The sequence below is a fragment of the Hemicordylus capensis genome, chromosome 3, assembly GCF_027244095.1.
Source record: "Hemicordylus capensis ecotype Gifberg chromosome 3, rHemCap1.1.pri, whole genome shotgun sequence".
In the NCBI taxonomy this organism is placed as follows: Eukaryota; Metazoa; Chordata; class Lepidosauria; order Squamata; family Cordylidae; genus Hemicordylus; species Hemicordylus capensis.
Window position 1 is genome coordinate 56,992,416 of NC_069659.1, and position 21,388 is coordinate 57,013,803.

General features: G+C 40.6%; 1 protein-coding gene across 3 annotated transcripts in view; it reads right to left on the reverse strand.

The window, feature by feature from the left end:
- Positions 1-6,504: 6,504 nt before the first annotated feature.
- Positions 6,505-21,388, reverse strand: part of CBLB (Cbl proto-oncogene B) — a 148,494-nt gene continuing 133,610 nt past the window's right edge. For 2 of the 3 annotated variants that reach the window (XM_053309723.1, XM_053309725.1), the window contains 5 exons: positions 18,640-18,728; positions 18,414-18,542; positions 15,400-15,543; positions 14,217-14,336; positions 6,505-12,052 (listed from right to left, as the gene is read on the reverse strand). In XM_053309723.1, the coding sequence (XP_053165698.1) occupies positions 11,790-12,052; positions 14,217-14,336; positions 15,400-15,543; positions 18,414-18,542; positions 18,640-18,728 (745 nt within the window). In that variant the 3' untranslated portion in view covers positions 6,505-11,789. The remainder of the gene's footprint in view (positions 12,053-14,216; positions 14,337-15,399; positions 15,544-18,413; positions 18,543-18,639; positions 18,729-21,388) is intronic. The other variant, XM_053309724.1, reaches the window with a different exon arrangement.

Sequence of the window (21,388 nt, forward strand, 5' to 3'; positions counted from 1 at the left end):
TGTGCTTTTAAAGACTTTTTAAAAGCTGTCAGAGATGGGGAGGCTCTCATTTCACTAGGGAGCGTATTCCAAAGCCTCAGGGCAGCAGCAGAGAAGGCCTGTCCCTAAGTGGCCACCAGACGAGCCGGTGGTAGCTGCAGACAGACCTCCCCAGCAGATCTCAATGGGCGGTGGGGTTCATGCTGAAGAAGGCGTTCCTTTAAGTACCCAGGGCCCAAACTGTTTAGGGCTTTATAGGTTATAACCAGCACCTTGTATTTTGCCCGGAAACATATCGGCAGCCAGTGTAGCTCCTTCAATACAGGAGTTATATAGTCTTTCCGAGATGACCCAGAGTTATGCATGAACTTGGGCCACAGCTTTAACAACAAACAAGATGAACCTTCAATATTATGCATAAACTAAAGTATAGGAACAGATATTATGATATAAGCAGTTTCAACAAGGTTTCAACAGGGTTTTGCAGTATGTGTAGAGGGGTGATTTGGATGATCACCCTTCAGACACTATTAAAGGGCATGCCGAGACCACATCAACATGTTCTTCAGTGATGTTGGGTTGGGTGCCAACATTATTTTAATTTTAGTACTTTTAACTACAGCCCCATACAAAAAAGGTCCCTGGGTGGTTCACAATAGTGTGTAGGGGCTGCTGCAGGCCATTGTTGATCTGAACTGGTCCTCTGACTTCAGGAGTTCAGATGACAATCATTGCCTGTATGCCTCCCTCCTGGCAACATTAACGGGTATGGAGGTAGGGGTGTGCACGAACCGTGGTTTGAGCACCTTTTGGGAGTGGGCAGCAGGGACTTTAAGAAAGAGCAGAGCAGGTCCTTACCTGTTTGCTGCCACCCCATGCAGCATCAGGTGTTGCTGACCACACAAATGATGCTCACACATGAGTGGATGCCATATGCATGCTGGTGCCACACAGGGGTATTTAGGCAGGAAGCTGCACGTCACAGTGGAGAGCAGCTAAGGACTTCCTCTCCTCTCAAAGTCCCCACTCCCAAAAGGTGATCGAACAGAGGTTCATGCACACCCCTAGTATGGGGCCATAGCTCAGTAGTAGAGCATCTGCTTTGCATGCAGAAGGCCCCAGATTCACTCCCTGTCATCTCCAGGTAAGGCTGGGAAAGACTCCTATTGGAAACCTTGGAGAACTGCTGCCAGCCACAGAAGACAATGTACAAGATGGGCCAACAGTTGAGCTCAGGTTCCTATGGCGGGGGGGAATTAATGCCACTGCCTGTTGCCCCCTCCACCTATTCTTAGGTAGAGTATCTTGCTCATCGCCACTGGCTTTATTATGACAGCCATCCAGAAGGTGAGAAAACTGATCTTAAAATAGAGAGAAGTAAGAAGGTTCAAATGAGCTATTCAAGTTCAGGGAGTGATATCACATACAGGTGAAACTCGGAAAATTAGAATATCGTGCAAAAGTTCATTAATTTCAGTAATGCAAATTAAAAGGTGAAACTGATATATGAGACAGATGCATTACATGCAAAGCGAGATAAGTCAAGCCTGAATTTGTTATAATTGTGATGATCATGGCGTACAGCTCATGAAAACCCCAAATCCACAATCTCAGAAAATTAGAATATTACATGGAACCAAGAAGACAAGGATTGAAGAATAGAACAATATCGGACCTCTGAAAAGTATAAGCATGCATATGTATTCAGTACTTGGTTTGGGCCCCTTTTGCAGCAATTACTGCCTCAATGCGGCATGGCATGGATGCTATCAGCCTGTGGCACTGATGAGGTGTTATGGAAGACCAGGATGCTTCATTAGCGGCCTTCAGCAATTCTGCATTGTTTGGTCTCATGTCTCTCATCTTCTCTTGGCAATGCCCCATAGATTCTCTATGGGGTCAGATCAGGCGGGTTTGCTGGCCAGTCAAGCACAGTACACTGTATACTTTTCAGAGGTCCGATATTGTTCTGTTCTACAATCCTTGTCTTCTTGGTTCCATGTAATATTCTTATTTTCTGGGATTGTGGATTTGGGGTTTTCATGAGCTGTACGCCATGATCATCACAATTATAACAAATTAAGGCTTGACTTATCTCGCTTTGCATGTAATGCGTCTGTCTCATATATCAGTTTCACCTTTTAATTTGCATTACTGAAATTAATGGACTTTTGCAAGATATTCTAATTTTCTGAGTTTCACCTGTACATGTTAATTCTGAGAGGCCAAAACAGATACATTTCAAATACATCCATCTGTATCTTACTCTTAACTAACCTATTTGCCCCAGGCTGTTGTTTACCAGAGCCACACTCCAAGTGCCAATTGGCCCTTTTTAAAACTTCAAAGGTTAGAATGGAAAATGTCTGAATCAATGGGAGGCCAGATATTCTTCCCTTAGGAACAAGGCATATCCCCTTATTTGAATATTCTGAAACAAACCTAAGCCCTATTCAGGCATTATAACCATGTGCACAGTTAAAACACTGCATGGTAAGCCCTGTCTCCACACTCACTCACCGTTTACCACCCCTCAATGCTGACTAAAAGTACAGCATTTGTCTGAAGAAACAAATGCTATAATGGGGGAAAGATGCTAGAGAGCATTCCTAATCACAGGATGACCTCTCCCTGAGGACAGCACTTGCCTCTTCAGAAAAAACACAGTATTAATGATCAGCAAGGTTTGGAGTTCTGTGGTCAGCTTACCAAGCAGCACTGTGTACATTGTACTGGTTTATAATAATGTCTAAATAGGGCTTAAGTTTGTGGCAAAGATATCCAAGTCTGTGACTTAAACCATCTAGCCATTGGGCTGGCTGCTGATCTCCAACCCTGCCTTGAGTGTAGCACAAAAGCAATTTGACTTCTGTAGCTGCAAAGACAACTCAACATTCTTCCTAGGCTCCTGACAATCTGTGGCACATGGCGTAGCTTCTACCATTGCACTATGCAGTTTGTTTGTTTGTTTGTTTGTTTAAGTGTATGTACACAGTATTGGGTAAGTCCATTTGTGGTTTATGATTCTGCGTAAGCAAAGCAGAAATGAAGGTTTTGATGTTGGCACAGAACTGAGTAGTCTGATACAAATGGTTTGTTTTTGTAACATCTGTAGGATCTAGAGATTGTATAGTTCCTTTAACAATACCGTGTAGTAAACACTTAATTGCAGATTCCTATTTTCCATTTATGGGCAAAACAAAAAACTTGAGACACAGCTAGCTTAGATTTAAAATAAACACATTCTTGAAGCCAAAGCTATCCAGGTGGGTTCCTAGCAAAGCACAGAAGGTGAATATTCAACAATATATGTTCACTCAAATCAGAACCAAGACAAACATGACAGTGATGAAATTAAAAGCAATCTCTCTCTCTCTCTCTCACACACACACACACAAACACACTGAGCACATGCTAAACACACACACACACACACACACCAATTCAAATGGGAATCATTGAGCTTATGTTGGACTACAAGATGAAGATTTTACAAAAAGGTTATTTCTGTGTTACACTGGTTATTACAATCTATGACTAGCTGTTTCAAATATTTGTTTGATTACCTTCATAGTACGAATGCAACCCAGCTCCTAAAGGCTAACATATGATGGAATGTCCTGACTCTCTTCCAGCCCATGAGTAATGTGTGTTAACAGTGCTATCTAGTGGACACAGTCAGTGACCTAACCTCACTTATGAAGATGAAGGCCAGAATGTGTGTAACCTTTTCCTTTGTTAAGAATGCCAAAAGTAAACAACTGAGATAATGACCATGAAAAGCACTTGGGAGGAGAAAGCTGGTAACTGTAAAAGCTGGGTACCAGCTCTAATATTTATGTCTATTTGTCACTAAGGTCTACAAGGATTAGCCAGTGAAAATGAAGGAAAGCAGTTTATCGGGTAAGTTACAGAAGTGTTACTCTTAACTAGAAGAACTGAGGAACAGAGAATAGGAAATCAAAATATTGCATCTAATAAGTGATCCTGCTCTTAGAGGAAGCAGCCACAGATGGTTTCTTTCCCCCACATACACAGAAATAGTCACTTGACAGCTTAGGTGGTGGCCACCAGAAGCAGCATTTGCCATGCCAATATGACAGCCTTGTACCGGGAATGAGACAAATACCTGCTTAAACTCTCCCAGAGGCAATTCTTGCTTTGTGTAAGTAGAAAAAAACCATGGATAGTAAGACAGCTTTAGAGGTTTCAGTTTTGTTTGTTTTTTAAATCAGTTGGAATTCAAAACATACATTTTACTACCTTTTGAAAATATTGCATGATTTACCTGTTTGGGCTGGCAGTTGGGACTATGAGTTAAAATCAGGAAACAGGGGGAGAGGGATTTCATAGAATACCAAATTGAATTCTCTTTTGCAGATTTTTGCAACCGTCTAGGGCAGAGTTTCTTAACCTTGGGCGCCCAGATGTTGTTGGACTACAACTCCCAGAATCCCCAGCCACAAAGGCCATGTCTGAGGATTCTGGGAGTTGTAGTCCAACAACATCTGGGCGCCCAAGGTTAAGAAACCCTGGTCTCGGGGAAAAATAGTTTGATCTGGACAAAATTCCAACATAAAAAGTGCTTTATCTTCAAAAATTAAAGATGGTCAGTATATCCAGCATCAGACAAAATCCAATCATGGAACATTCTCAAATTTGCATTTCAAAAGAATGGCTACATGTATTAAGCATAATGAACAGAACATGCTGATCCTTCACAAAGTTCACTAATTTTGAGTAATTAAGATGTAAAAGGTCATTACATTACATAATTTCCAGAGATGCAGTGGAATAATAGTTAACTGGCTGCAGTGGAAATAGAGTTACATGAAAATTCTGAAAGCAGTCAGCTTGGGTTGCAGTATCACCAAATGATAAATTCCATTTATAAGCTCATCATAGGACTGGCTTTGAACCTTGAATCTGTGTAGAAGTCTCTTTCCATTAGTGCAGCCTGGCCACCAGAACTACCTGCAATCCGCCTGCCTGTGCATAGAGTATGCTTCATTTATCTAATGAGCACTCTCATGTCTATACCTTGTCTCAGAAGGGGGTGCTGTTAAATAGCAGCAGCAAGGTTTGGGTAGGACTGGGTACCAGTCTTGTTACAGAGCAGGTACAGGTTGAATATCCCTAATCCAGACATCCGAAATCCAGAATACTCCAAAATCCAGAAACCACCACAGTGTGCGCCTGCAGCACCGACTCGTTGCGGCTTAGTTTTCATTACATTTACAGCTACCTGTAGATAACATAAATTCAATGTTTATTCATTTTTATACTTTAAATAAAACCTAAAAAAATAAACTACAGTGTACAGTAACCTTTCGTGTTTAGACTTGGACCCCATGCCCAAGATATCTCATTACAAATAGGCAAATATTCCAAAATCCGGAAAAGTCTGAAATTCAGAACAATTCTGGTCCCAAGAAGTTTGGATAAGGGATACTCATCCTGTACTGACATTCTGGGCAGGTTCAGTAGTTGAAGCCAAGCTCCACACAAGCTCCCGCAGCACCAACAGCGTGTGCATGCTCCCCATTTCAACCTTACACGAGTCTGCTTCCTTTGTAGGATAGCATTAGCTGAGATTGGCTGTAACACACAATCCCATGAATCTCAACCCATCCTAACCTATTTGCTTCAAAGATCCAGAGGGTTGAAGTGAAGTGCAGATCTTGAGTTCTTTGAAGCAAATAATTTGATTTTCCAGGATTGTTGGGATCGCCTGTCACAATCAATTGTGGCAGATCCTAACCAGAAAGGAAGGAGAAGCTCTCACGGGGATGAGTGGGAAGAGTGCCTGGTGCTTTGCTTCAGTGGAGCTTCCGCACTATGTCTGAACCCACCTTCCCACTAAAAGGCAGGGTAAGTCTTACATATGGTAGTGGATTGATGGATGATCATTACGATAACCGTCAGTGCCGGTATGCTCCAAGTATAATAATCTGTCCATGCAAGTATACACTGATATTTCATATTGGAAACCAACTATATAAACTATATAAATCTTGAGACAATATTGTTACTTGGACATATTATACATGCATACAGATGTCTGTAGAAACATGTTTATATAGTTGAAGTTAAAGTTGTGCCCTCAAGTCTGTGTTGACTCCTGATGACCACAGAGCCATGTGGTTTTCTTTGGTAGAATACAGGAAGGGTTTACCATTGCCTCCCCCCACACACTGTGAGATGATGACTTTCAGCACCTTTCTATATCGCTGCTGCTCAATATAGCTGTTTTCCCATCTTCTGGGAAACATACCAGTGGGGATTCGAACCAGCAACCTCTTGCTTGTTAGGAAAGTCATTTCCCTGCTGCACCATTAGGTTGCTGTTTATATAGTAGACCCTTGAATATCATGGGGGTAAATACTTCCATTTGTTGGTCCTAGATTTCCTGGTGATCAATTTCATGGGAAGACCCCTGGTTCTAGCGTTATGTAAGAGGGAGAAGAATTTCTCTCTGTCCACTTTCTCAATGTTCTCCAAACAAGTACCACAGAACACATAACATTCTGTTAACATTAATTTTTATAAAATACCTTACAAGAACAGATAAAGTAACTTGAGTTACATAATATTCAGAATTGAAAAAGAACACTGAATAAAATATAAATTGATCACATCACTATGTTTGCCACATGTTAGACAAGTATATAAAAGGCATTTTCAGATAAAATAGTTATTTAGAAGATAAACCTTCAAAAATGAAAACTATTGCAGTCCTTTCAAGAAACCAGTCCTAGAAGCACTACGTTCCAGGTCAACAGGCAGTACCTGATTTAAAATATACTTGTCTGCTTCCAACTTTGTCAAGCTTTAAGACACAAATTAAAACATTTACCAGGTCAGTGCAAAGTAAAGCTTCAAACTGGAAGTAGGAGAAACAAAAATAGAAGAAATGCTTCTGGTACAAATAACCTAAATTCACATTATGAAAAATCCTCAGACTCACACTTGAGAATACAAGCAAAACTAGCATTTGACTAGTGGCTATTTAAAGATACCGACCAAGCCAATAAAATGGCAGTTCATTTATTTGAACAGACATTGAGGGTATGTTTGCGCTACATGTTGTTGGAAGGTATCTGCATTATTGATGTGCCCTAACATCTGATTCAACAACTCAAACAGTTTATTACTAAGAAATGAAATGCAAAACAGGAGCTGGAAATATGTTGGGATGATTCATTAAAGCTCTTGTATTGACTCCTGGGCACAGAAACAGGACCACAGATCTAAATCTAGCATGTCTTTTACATACTCTGCCAAACTCTGAATTGGATTCATTTGGAGCATGTGCTAACAAGCACGACATTGTATGCTTAAATATAATGTACGTGCAGTTGTATGAACAACTTTTCTGGAAATGCAAAAACCTTGTAAAGAATAAGACTTAAGGCTGCTCATTTGTGTGCAGTAAGCACCAATCCATCAAGGAATGGTTAATCCCATTTGGCTTAATTAACAAAAATGCCTTGCTGGGCGATTCTGACACAGCTTTTCACATGCAGGGGAAACATTTGGCATGGTGGAGGCATGGGTAGGAATATGCTTTACTGGAATATGATACATCTGCAACCTGTTCAAGGATATTATTGTGAAGTAAATCTTGTATTCTCTCAGATCAAGATCATAAGATTCATGAACATGCTGCATGGACAACACATTCCAGTATGTGTTCACATCCTTTGGAAGAAACTCCAAAGTCATCCCATTAATACAAAATTTTCTGGCTGATATTTTGAGTAACAGAGCACAGCTAAAACAGGAGAAGAACCAGTATAGCACCCATGCCTCTGAAGAGTTCCAGACTAATGGTGAACTATGTTAGCATGTGGAGAAAAAGAATTTCAACAACTAGGGATGTGCACAAAATCCTTACCTGCTCTCTGGCGCCCGATACAGCTTCCTGCTGGGGCAGCGTGCATCCCCAGAAGCCCTGTGCGGAATCAGCACACACATGGTGTCCGCGCATGCGGGGTGCCATTTAAGTGGTCAGAAACACCATGCTGACCACGCAAATGGTGCCTGCGCATGCACGGATGCCATGTGCTTGCTGATGCCGCGCAGGGCTTCTTGGGACGCATGCCACCCCAGCAGGAAGCTGCATGGGGCAGTGGAGAGCAGGTAAGGACCTACTCTCTTTCTTAAAGCTCCCAGGCCCCGCTCCTGAAATGAGCTCGAACCACGGGTTCATGCACATCCCTAGTTGCACATCAACAACCTCCCCCTCCCAAGAAGTCCTCTATCACCCACAAATATGTCCCCGAGGGCTGCATGACCCTTAGGTACATATTTTCAGGGTGCTTCTAGTGGAAGCAACATCAACAACCTCCCCCTCCCAAGAAGTCCTCTATCACCCACAAATATGTCCCCGAGGGCTGCATGACCCTTAGGTACATATTTTCAGGGTGCTTCTAGTGGAAGGGAAGGTCAAAGTTTGCCCCTACCACTGAGCCAATAGTGGAGCCAAAATGGTTGAACATTTTCAGAAGCACCAGTGTTTCGTTAGTCAGGATCAGCCACTGGGCTGAGTTCTCAGACTGTGCAGTTTAGGGATGATTTTCCTCAAAGACAAGAAATTTCACAACACAAACCCATTACTTATACTAGTTTATAGTGGCTTGAGTCAACAATGTTACGTTTCAAAGGCTGGGAAATTCACAATTATTCCTAAACTCTTGCACTTAAACCAGAAAATCTGTTATTTTTTCTACTATGATTGGCTATTTTATTTCATAAATTGTAGTTTTCCTTGTTACAGTATATAATGTATACTGAATGTCATATGAATGAAAAATGTGTCAGATTTTAAACAGTTCTGTAGGAGAATTGCAGGTTTCAAGCTTAGCAGCATATTTATGAGGTTTCTACACATTAAAAAGAGGCTTAAAACAAGACTTTCAGAGCTACTTGCCTAAAACAAGCAGATGTGAAGCTTCATGAGAACACAGACAATAACCAACTGTATTTACTCAAAATTACTTTTTGAATTAATGGGATTTAAACCATGGAGAAGAAAAAAATGCTCTAGCTCAAGTGCTCCTGCATCGTAAGAATCTATAGGAACTGAGCTGAGATGAAATATTTGAGATTTTAATGCAAATTATATTAACATTTTGTAACAAAAATTAAACTCCAAAATAAATGTATGTAATATTGTGATAAAATTCTGCTAGGTGATAGTTTTTTCCAAAAATTATACCAACTGAAAAGACTAGGGCAGTGATCTTCACTATTTTTCAGACAGGGGCCACTTGGAAAAACCCTGCAGTCTGAGAGCCATTTCCTATGTTGCTGACCTCTGCAAAGTACTGCACTTTTCTCAGTGCTAGGAGAGTGCTTTCTTAAGAACTGTAGGAGGAAAGCACTGGGAAAGGGCTACACTTCTCAGCAATAAACAATTATCTAGGGAGCTGCACTTAGGTTTGATGGGGGCCCACCACTGGCCCTCAGGCCTTACAATGAAGAATGAAGTGGACAAAGGGAATCACCCACAAATCAATGCACCCCAAAGGGCACAAGTCTTAAACCTCTCTGCAGTGGCTTCAAATTGGTCTGCCTCCAAATAGGAGCAGAGCTTTCTGGGAGTGGTTGCAACTGCTCCAACTAGTTGCTGATCAGCTACAGGGCCAAATGATGCTGTAGATGCTGCATGTGCCTGTATGGGCATAAGTATGGGGTCTGACACAGCTGTAGAGACTGCTCAGGCATTTGGGTGCTCTTGTATTGGCTCCAATAACCACTGTATGGCAGCAATGCATGGCAACATCTCTTAGACTGGCCAGTGCAGGGTGTATGCAGAGCCCAGCACAGGGCATGATTGCCCCAGTTCTATGGCTTGGAGGTATTCTGGAGTTTATGGCATGAAGTTTGTGAGGCTATTCACACGATTGCAGAAAATCGGGCTAGCTTTCTGCAATCGTGTGAACCACCAGGCTCGGCTGAGAGCCTGGTGGTTCTAGAGCAGGTAACCCGCTCAAGTACCCCTCCCCTAAAACTGGGTTTGCCGAGCGAGCGCTCCACAAACCTGTTTTTAAAAAATCTTGAGTAGCTGCGGTGCAGCTACTCACAAGGAGACCTCCGGAGGGGAGGTGAAAAGCTCCGGGGGTCTCGCCAGCATGCCCTGCGCGCTAGTGCAGGGCATGCTGGAGCTTCCGGGGGCCAATAGACTCCCTCTACCCCCAGCCCCTGCCAGCTCCGTCATGGAGCTGGCAATTGTGTGGGCGGCTGATCCGGCCGCCTAGGGCTCCCGCTGTAATCGTCTGCGGGGAGAGCGGGATGATCGTGAGACCCGGCTCAATGACTTCCTGGAATGGCGGTATTCTGCAGTTTATGGGTACTCTGGCACAGCAGTTTCTTCAGCAGATTTCGTGGATCAGGCCCTAGAAGATTATAGATAACTGCTCTCAGATTGTACTCAGAGCACTCAGACTACCCCTGGTCTATGATTTCAGTGTGTTGGCACTAATGGAAATAGGGAGGTTTAAATATTGAGAAATGAACACACATTTGGGCTTATTTTGGAATTGAGAAAGAATAATTCATTTAAGAACTTGAAGGTCTTGATTGGTTTGTATTTTAGAAGATCACAGTCTAGGATACCATTATGACATTCAAGGCAAAAAAAATATTGAGTTATCTCAATGAAAGAAGATATGGTGAAATCAGTTGATCTGGTCACTGAAGACATGTTTAAGATATTAGTATGAATTAATGAAAAGCTTTGCCAAAATGGTGCTGCAGTAGCATTAGGACTCAATAGTGCAAAGATTAAAAAGTTTCTGTGATGATATGAACTGGCCTCCAAAGTTGTGATCAATCAGAATAATCACTCACCGAAACTTATCTGAATTCTGCTTTCCAGAAAACAGGAATGCAATTTACTTGACCACTGCTAATATAGTTCAACAATTCTGAGCTATTTTATATGCCTGAAGAAATTCAAGGCATTAATAATGTGGGTAACTCTCAAACACCTCCTGATGGAAAAAAGGGCATAGTTCAAACAAACTGGATTTTTAAAGTATGTGCCAGAAATTATTTACATTTCTTTGTATTTTCTAGGGAATTCTCACACCATGCAATGTAATATTGTGAATTTTATTTTACTACCAAAACCATCTAGAGACCTTGAAGCTTACCAGCCATGTGTCAAAGAAAAGCTGCTCAATGTTGCAGTCAAAATGACTTTTAAAAGGCAGTTCAAAGACAAAAACAATGCATTAAAACATTCACACTTTCTCTCTCAACAGCAAAGACTTTTCAGGGGTGGGGGGAAATCAGTAGTGAAGGCCACATTTTTCTTGCATTTGCTTGATATTGAAATGCAAATATATATTAAAGCTTCTTGAAAAAGAAAAATGGAGATCACGCACCTAGGAAGAAGTAAACAACTCAGATGATAGGGCGAGTCAGTATAAAAATAGTTGGAAATACCACACAAGCATAGAAAATATGAAGAACACAGGATGACTATCAGCTTGAAAATGGTCACTCACCACCTTGTAAACATGAAAAAAGCATTTCACAGATTAAAAGTTCATGGGTAGTAAACAACTTTAAATTATTTGTCAGTTCAACCCTGATTCAAAAAAGTATGGCTAGCAAAAATACAGACGATTCAATCCACTTATGCCTTGAACTGAGCAGTTGTCTTGTTTTGAAAGACTGCTGAAAGTCAGCTCTGTGAAGATGCCAAGGGAAGAGCACCTCTTTCTTGCACCTTTTCCATTTGCTCATGTTCATGCTCTTGTGCATGGAGAATTTGCTTGCTCTAAGGTTTCTCATTACTGCTATAGATTGAGGCGAGGGGAAATTGCTGGAGGAAAACAGGCAAATTCTCTTAGAATACTCCGTGCTACATCAAGGTTATTCTGGGCGATTTCAAGTGCCCGCTTCACTTCTTCGAAGGAATAGCCTTCTCCCATAAGTTTTGCAATTTTTGCATCAACATTTTCTATAGATGTGTCAGAGTTATGTGCCTTCCTGTGGTGTATTTCTGGAGCAGTCCTGCGAGGAAGCGGTTTAGGAGGTCTGGCTGGTGCTTGTGACCCATCTGTATAAAGATCAGAGAAAGGAATAATACCATTTGATGTTAAAAGGAACAGACATTCCCTGGATATTTCAGTGCCAATGTTAAAGCTTTACAGAAGTCTTATTAATTAGTGTATCTTGTCAGAATGCTGGGGAAGCAGCTGCAGTATATCTGATTTATCTAGTGTTACTTTAAAAAAAAAATACTGTTTGATAAATGCAGGACTCTTGTTTATACTATACTTAGTAAAGCATGATATTATATAAGGAAGTAGACCACAGAAAGAGGGCAAGGGGATCAACAGGGTTCCTTGCCCTTTTCAATCCCAATTATATGGTCTAAGAGAGCCTGGGCCAATTTAGATAACATCCTAAAAGTCCACTAGAGAACTTAAACCTAGTAATAAATTTGGTGCAAAGTAATATACCAAGGCAGCTCACTGATGTCTTTATGTTGTGCAAGGGTAAGACCAGAATAGTCCTCAATTTTATTTGGCATCAAAAACAACCATCTTGATGAAACAGAACTTTGGATTCTAGCCTTTGTCAACAAGCTTCTCTGTTCTGAAGTAATCCCAGGGAGAAAGTCCCGGATTTCATCCTTCAGACCGTACACACATTAGGAAAATGGTTTAGCATTTAAACTAAGTAAAAGTCACTATCACTGGACCTACTCAAGTATATATATATATTTTGCAATGTACCCAGAATAATCGGTGTACACTCCACCCCCAGCACAGATATGCTCTGTAGCTTCACTCCTTACTCAGAACGTGTCTGTTTAGACAAATTCTGCACCTGGGAGAGTTTCTCTCTGTATTCTGTAATGTACCTGTTCGGATAATAAATTAGTAGGGCTATTTCCCCCCTCTAATTTATGTCAAAGGAATGAAGGAATTTGTAATGATATCATAAATGAAAAGAACCATTTTATACTGACTATGACTAGAACCACAATATCAATTGTTTTATTACGAAAGAAGAAACCCTGACATACCATTTAATATTTATCATGAAAGTGTTTTGATATTCAAAGTGGTTTCCTTTCCAATTCTGTCACAGATGTACATTTGATGTGTAATATCCATTCATAAATTGTCAGTTCATTACTGTCCATCCATTTAGTTATGGAACAAGTTCTAGGAGCTGTGAGGAAGCAAGTTATCCAAACCCTCTAAAAGCTCCTAAAGTCTAAGAGAAGTTTGTGATCCTCTAAATTGGAATTTAAGAGATGAATTAGATCTTCCTGAGCCGGATGGGATTACACCCCACCAGGTATGCAGCTTGGGAGTGCTCTTGGATCCAGGCCTCAACATGATATCTCAGGTGGAGGCTATGGCCAGGTGCGCTTTCTATCAACTTTGGTTGATTCGACAGCTATGTGTCCATTCCTTGAAGAGAACAATCTCAAAACAGTGGTGCATCAACTCCAGGCTTGACTACCGCAATGCTCTCTACGTGAGGCTGCCTTTGTACGTAGTTCGGAAACTTCACTTAGTTCAAAATATGGCAGCCAGACTGGTCTCTGGGTTAACCCAGAGAAACCATATCATGCCTGTCTTAAAACAGTTGCACTGGCTGCTGATATGCTATTGGGTGAAAAAAAAAAAGTGCTGGTTATTACCTTTAAAGCTCTGAAAGGCTTGTTTCCGGGCTACCTTAGAGAGCGCCTTCTTCGAGATGATCCCCATCACTCGTTGAAGTCATCTGGAGAGGTCTGTCTCCGGTTACCACCAGTACGTCTGGTGGCGACTCGGAACTGGGCCTTTTCTGTAGTTGCTCCTGGCCTATGGAATGCACTCCCGGCAGATATTCATAGTTTAGGCTTGCTGTCGACCTTTAAGAGAGCCTTAAAATCCTATTTGTTTGGCCTGGCCTTCCAAGGTTTGTAAAGTGTTTTTAAAAGTATTTTAATTAGTTTTAAGTGGTTTTTAATTGTTTTTATATTGATTTTAGCACTGTGTTTTAATGTCTTTTAGAATTTGCTGTACACCAGAACCTTTGGATGGGGCGGTTTATAAATGCCACAAATAAATAAATAAATCACAGAATCTCAAAATGCTTGTAGCCATTTCTTTTTGAAGACGCAACCTTATCAATTTATTATTTTTTTGGTTGCAGTGGGGAGATGCCAGAGAAACAGTTCTGCAGAATCATTCTGTTACTGTATACTGTGCTTTGCTTACCTGAACATGATGGAAGCTGATCATACTCTTGGGATGTTCTGTGGGTTTTCATATTTTCACCAGTAAATCTTCGAACTGGGGGCAAAGAAAGTAAGCCATTTACTGGATCAAAGAAAAGGTCTACAACATCAAGAGAGAGAGAAAAAGGGTTCTGAAGTTTTCTGTTGAGAATATAACAATGGAAGCATCTTAAGGTCAGAAAAGAATACAAACAAGACCAGAGGTGTTCTAGTTAATATAGGAACCAAACCAAAAAGGACAATACACATCAAATCAGCAACAGAATCCAGCAGCTGTAAGACATTTATTATTAGGAAGAATCAAATAATTCTCCCAGAGCATTTCAAATATATACTCTTCATCAGGGAACAGAGAATATTGGCATTGGTATTTTAATTAGTATATTACACATATTCAGAGGCACACTTACCCCTGGACTTCAGAGCCAAAGTCCAGGGCCTCCACAGCTCCTGGCTGACCCCCCACCCCACCCCCCAAATTCTCTTTAGTCTATCCTGGGTGATGTGGCGGAGCATGGTGAAGGGAGGCCGCCAAAGGCCTTTACGTCGAGGCTCCAAAATTACCTAGGTGCACCTCTACACATATTTATATACTGCTCTTTAACCAAAGTTATCAAAGCAGTTTACATAGAAAAATAAACACTAAATAGGGTATTAAATCAATACACAGTGATAGAGCCTGTTTGTTTTTAACACACTTGATTCTTGATCAATCTGATTCTTTCTAATAAATGTCAGCACATGCCGGCGTGCATGGGAACCTTGGAGACTTCCGGTGATATCCGGAAAACGGCAGCAATGGGGCATCTGGGAGGTACACAGCCGCCCCGATAGGCTTTTTAAAAAGAACACCAGCGGGGTGGAAAGCGGCGAGAGGGGTAAGTGCGCCCTCCCCCGCTCTTAAAGCTGCACTCCTGCCGCCTTCGAGCCTCCCCGTCGCGGTTCCGTGCACATCCCTAACACCTACAACATAGCTTTCACTTGATGACAATCTCATGCAATGCAGATGGAAGGCTGTAACTGAGAGGGAATGACTTAGCTAAGGCTACTTAGTGAGCAAATTGCATTGTGAGCTTCAAACTGGCCACTTCCTGATCTGTAGCTCATTCTCTTAGCCACTTTTCTACCATAAGATGAAAAGAATGTTTGCTTTTAACTATTACCTGCAGGGGGAAGGTACAGTTCATGCCCTGAGAGAGGTCTGGTCCCTGCAACAAGTGGCTTTGTTTGATCGACGAGGCTGTGACGTGCAGGGGGTGGGGGCGGCGGAGGAAGAGAGGTTGGTGGATTGTCGGATGCATCTTCGCCTGCATTTAGAGAAGACTCATTACATAAGGCAAATCTTCATTAATGGTATAATCAAAAGTGAAGCTTAAAATTGATTTTCTCTGGCCACAAAAAGAATTTTCTCCTCCAGAGGTTCAGCAGTTCAGAGACTCCAGTAATGAAACTGTAAGTCTCACATCTATTATGCACAGACCAACACTTAAAACATGCTGTGAATGACCTTTCACTGCATTTCATCCTTTTTGTTCTTTTAAAAAGTATTCTTTAGGTTATAAAATTATCTGCATGCTTATATAGCAAAGCTTGAAAGCCTGCAGTGCAGTGATACAAAGTTCCATGCTGAATATTATAATCTGTCAATTCTAATGGTGGTGGTAGCGGTATTATTATTATGAATATTATTATGATTATGATTATTATTAAGTATATCATTTTATTATCAGGAAATGCCTACTGACAAGTTAAGAGAGGAAAGGGCCCAAAGAAAAATTCTAGAGAGAGAACACAGGTAAAATTTATGAAATTGTCCTTATTCTTATGGAGGTATCTGGATCCTATTCTTTTGGAAGTAATAAATGATTCAGGTAACCTTGTTTTCGTTTGACAAACAGTGGTGAGCAACAATACTACGATGCTTCCATAAAGAGCACCATATTTCAAACAGGAAAAGATTGCTAATGGTATTCGTATTTATACTTCCTGCACAGCTTTGTAATGTAATGTTACTTATCTAATTGTTGCTCTCTGCAGTAATGTTCTTATTAAAGTACAGGAGGACCTCACTATTTGCGGGTCAATCACTTGTGGTTTTGTGTATCTGCAACCAGGTATGTATCTATGTACGTATGTATGTATGTATTATATTTCTATACTGCCCAAAACTTGTGTCTCTGGGTGGTTTACAATTAAAATCGTTTAACACATTAAAACATTTAAAATCCAATATTAAAAATATTAAAGCTATACAACTAATTAAAAGCCTGAGTGAATAAATGTGTCTTCAGTGCCTTTTTAAAAGTTGCCAGAGATGGGGAGGTTGTTATTTCAACAGGGAGCACATTCCAATGTCGAGGGGCATCAACGGAGAAAGCCCGTTCCCGAGTAGCCACCAGACAAGTTGGCAGCAACCGCAGATGAACCTCTCCAGATGATCTTAACAGGCAGTGGGGCTCATTCCAAAGATGACAATCTCTTAAATACCCAGGGCCTAAGCTGTTTAGGGCTTTATAGGTAATAACCAGCACCTTGTATTTTTTGGGAAATGTATCAGCAGTCAGTGTAGTTCTTTCAACACAGGAGTAATATGATCTCTCCTATATGACCCAGAGACCAACCTGGCTGCCACATTCTGTACCAACTGCAGTTTACGGACACCATACGAGGGCAGCCCCACATAGAACGCACTGCAGTAATCCGGGCTAGAGGTTACCAGCAGATGTACCACCGTTTTGAGGTCATTCATCTCAAGAAATGGAAACAGCTGGTGTATCAGCCAAAGCTGATAAAAGCACCTTTGGCCACTTTACTTTTCCATGAGAGATTCCAGGGCATATCATATGCATCAAGATTATGCCCTTGTGGATCTGGTAACGTTGAAACAACTGCTCATATTCTTTTGCATTGTGATTATTGCAGAGACATAAGACGCCAACTAATTGCCCCACTTTTGATTAATATTCCGGGCCGTGGAGATTATTTTTATTTAAACTATTTTGCTCACTAATATTAATTTGGATGTTATTCATATTGTGGCCAAATATTGTTCTATAATATGCCAAATGCATATAAGTGTAGTCTGATTTTATATCATCATCATCAGCAGCAGCAGCAGCAATATTGTTGTATTGCTGGTCTATGGCCGAAATAAAGTTTTACTTACTTACATAATATGGCTCAAAATGGAAGGCGGGAAACGCTATTGTTGGCCCATTTTAGGCCCTGTGGGCAATGGTGCAGCATGGTAGGGCACCTTGAGGGGCCATTTGAGGGCGACTGGGGGAGGGAACAGGGCAAATCCTGCCATTTTCTGCATCCAGGAACCTAATCCCCTGATTCCCATTGCCCTAATTCCCCGTTATTCGTGAATTCACTATCTGTGGGCCCCCTCTGTGGAATGGAGTTCCATTCCACAGAGGGAGTTCTCCTGTATGCATTTTTGAAATTATAGGTGGAGATTCAAAGAACTATGTACTAGATTCAAAGAAGTGTGTATGGCAGGGCCCAAACCTGTCTGTCCGGAAAAGAACCCAACATGGTAAGCTGTGCTCTGAAGTCTAAAGGGTATTTGGGGGTGGTTCCCTAAATTAGGATGAGCAAGGGGGAAAAAAACTCTGGGAAAACCTCACTATGTGTGTCCAAGACTCTCTGTATCTTGGCTATTTGTTTTTTAATTTTAATTCCGCCCCCCCCATAAGTGTACATTTGAAACAACTCAGATAATTTGCACTAAGTACACTGGGCAACATCCAGATAGTCCCTTTCAGTGAGACAAATTATTCATGACTAATTGAAAGTCCCATTTATTTCAATAGAACTTAGTCAGGATTAACTTAATCTAGATGTTGCCCAATGGCTTTGACATTTACCTGTTTTATTATAATACAGCAGTGTCATAAGCTACAAAGTATTCTAACGTTTTGACTAATTTTACTTTGATCATGTCAATTTCTTACTTCTAATTAAAGGCTTGTGAATTTACTTCAATATATACAAGTGAACATGTGACACAATATCCTTCAGTAGTGTCACTTCATGGTCAAATATCAATATATTTAAGTACCCAAGCTAAAAATCTAAACAATAATTTAAATCATCCTTTCCATCACACAACCTCATGCAACTTACACCATGACAAGTGAGCAGGATTAATATATACAAAATAATATATAACCTAAAGGGTGCACCAGCACATCATAATCAGAAGGTGTCCTGTTGAGTGCTGAGCTATGTTTCATAATGTCCCTGATAGGAGGCCGTGCAGGTGGTAAAGGTATTGGAACAGTGGGTTCAAAGGTGTCTCCTGAAAAACAAGAGAGTGAGAGTGAGTATTTGCATATCCTTAATTCATAGTTTCTCAAATTCATTCTTTTTTAGATATCAAAGATAAGAAACCATACCCATCTCTGGATGTTTCAATCTTTTCATCTCGGAGACAGCGTTGTGCATTTCATTACTTATTCCAGAGCACTGACCATTCTCACATATACTGTAAGCAAAGGAGCACACACAGGAGTTTAAGTTACATGAAAGAGAATTCACCAATGACAACCACTGAGAAATTGAATATGTAACACTGCATACATTAAGCAGTGAAGAAAATGTATTTCTTTCAAAACCATTTGTTCACTCTCAGATTGAATGAATATACACATTAAGATACCCATGACTGTACAGGAATATAGAAAGTGTTGATGACTAAATGCCTTTGATTTTTTAATTGTAGGATTTAGTGCCAATCTTATTTTCATTTACTAAGGAATGAAATACCATTTTGCAAGACCAATAAAGTATCAACATTATAATTTATTTGGTTATGCCACTAAAGCAGAAAATATGAAATTCTTAGTTCTTAATTCTTAGAATATGAATGATCCCTAGCAGACAGCTGAAAATTTGATAAAATACTGAAACATAAAATAGCTTTGTGTGGTATTAGTATTATGGGATTATCAAGACAAAAGTCAGGGACTAACACAATAAAAAAGTTAATCAGTGAAACCCCTTTCCCATTCCACAAATCAATCATTTTATTTAACAGGGACAATAATAATTAGGGATGTGCGTGAAACCGGTCCAGCGGCCCTTTATGGGCCTCCAAACCGGTTCAAAATTCAAAACCGGTTCAAAATTCAAAACCGGTTCAAAATTCAAAACCGGTTCAAAATTCAAACCGGTTCAAAATTCAAACCGGTTCAAAATTCCGGCAGTTCAGCCAGTTCAAAGGTGGGTGGGGATAACTTTAAGGACTGGGGAGGGTGCTCTTATCCCCTGCCACATTTCCCCCGCCGGCACTGTCCTCAAAAATGGTCCCACGGGGCAGCAGCATACCTCCTTGTCACTCCGGAGAGTTGCAGACTGGAAGTACCTGATGTGCATGTGATGTGTACAGATACATCAGGCACTTCTGAGTACTTCTGGTCCATGACTCACCAGGGTAACAAGGAAGTATGCTGCCGCCCTGCAGGACCAATTTTCAGGACAGCGCTGGTGGGGGAAATGCGGGGGGGGGGAATAAGAGCACCCTCCCCACCTTCCAACTGGCAGTTGCCATTTCCAAGCACATCCCTAATAATAATCATACATTTATTTATACCATGGCTATTAAAATGAGGACATAGCCCTATTAAAATAATATCAAGCAAGACCTATTACTAAAAGGTATCAGATGAACTGGGAATTAAAGTTTGTCAGAAGAAAAAGCCCTACTATTGTGTCTGCTCTCTAAATAGTTCAGTTCTCTGGTGAAAACTGCAAAAGCTCAAAGCAGAAAGTCTGAAAGATCATCCTTGAAACAAATGAAGTCGCAGATCATTAGATGCACCAAATACTTTACATTTAGCATGGAAGTACAGCAGCTGTGTGATCACCTTAACTAAGCATTTGCAAGCATAAGAAAAGATTAAATTAAATTAAAGCTGGAAAATGTTACCAGTCAAGTATTAAAGACCTGAGTGAAGAGGGATGAGATAGGTTCCACTTAATTTCTAATGCATGACTTCATGAGCAGTATCCAGTGCCCTGTGTATAGGATTCTGGAATACCTAATTCGGCTTTTTAGGTTGCCCACCCCTGCCTCCCTTTTTAAACCAAAGTCACAATCTCCTGAGAAGTCAATCTTTAAAGCTGAGAGACTCCCTGGAGTAGCTTTAATGCAGCATGAGGGGCTTCAATGGGATTCATTCATTCAATTTCTATACTGCCCTTCCAAAAATGGCTCAGGGTGGTTTACACGGAGAAATAACAAACAAATAAGATGGAACTTATTTAACAAACTTAACAAACAAATAAGATGGATGGATTGGAATCAACCCTTCAAGTTTCCATGACCAAAGTGCTTGGGCTTGTTTATGGAAATCTTTAAATCCTAGAAAAATAAATTTTAAGTCTTGCAGTACCAGAAAAAAAGGACTGGGACTCAGTGCAGGTATACAACAAATGCCTAATTATGCAGTTGCCATTTGTTTAAATGTGGCTTGTGCACGAGAACTTTCTGGTGAATTCAGATTTTGTCTTCAAACTTTTCCTATGAAAAGTTTTTTAAAGACTACATATTGCTGTACACATACTGCATTATAGGGTGTGATCTAAAAAAGATGATTTTAAAATTATAGCTACAAGCTTTAATTGGAAGATTGATCAATTAGCAATGTAACTGGTTAATTGCATGATCCCCATCACATGTTAAGGTCATCTGAGGAGGTCCATCTTCAGTTACCACCACGTCTGGTGGCAACTCAGAGGCGGACCTTCTCTGTAGATGCTCCTGGGCTGTGGAATGCACTCATTGCAGAAAGCCGTAATCTGAGTTCATTATTGGCCTCCAGGAGAGCCCTTAAAATGTATCTGTTTCGGCTGGCCTTCTATGGTTTTAAAACTGTTTTAAAACTGTAAATGTTTGGCCTGGTTTTCCAGGATTATTTTTTTTAAAAAAATTTCTTTAAATGTTTTAATTGTTAATGATTTTATGTTTTTATAGTTTCTGATTTTAACTAATTGATTTTAGTTTTTATTTTAATGTAAACTGCCCTGAGCCACTTTTGGAAGGGCAGTACAGAACTCAAATAAATAAATAGGTAGGTAGGTAGGTAGGTAGGTAAAGTGTGCCATCAAGTAAATTTTGACTTCTGGCACCCACAAAGCCCTGTG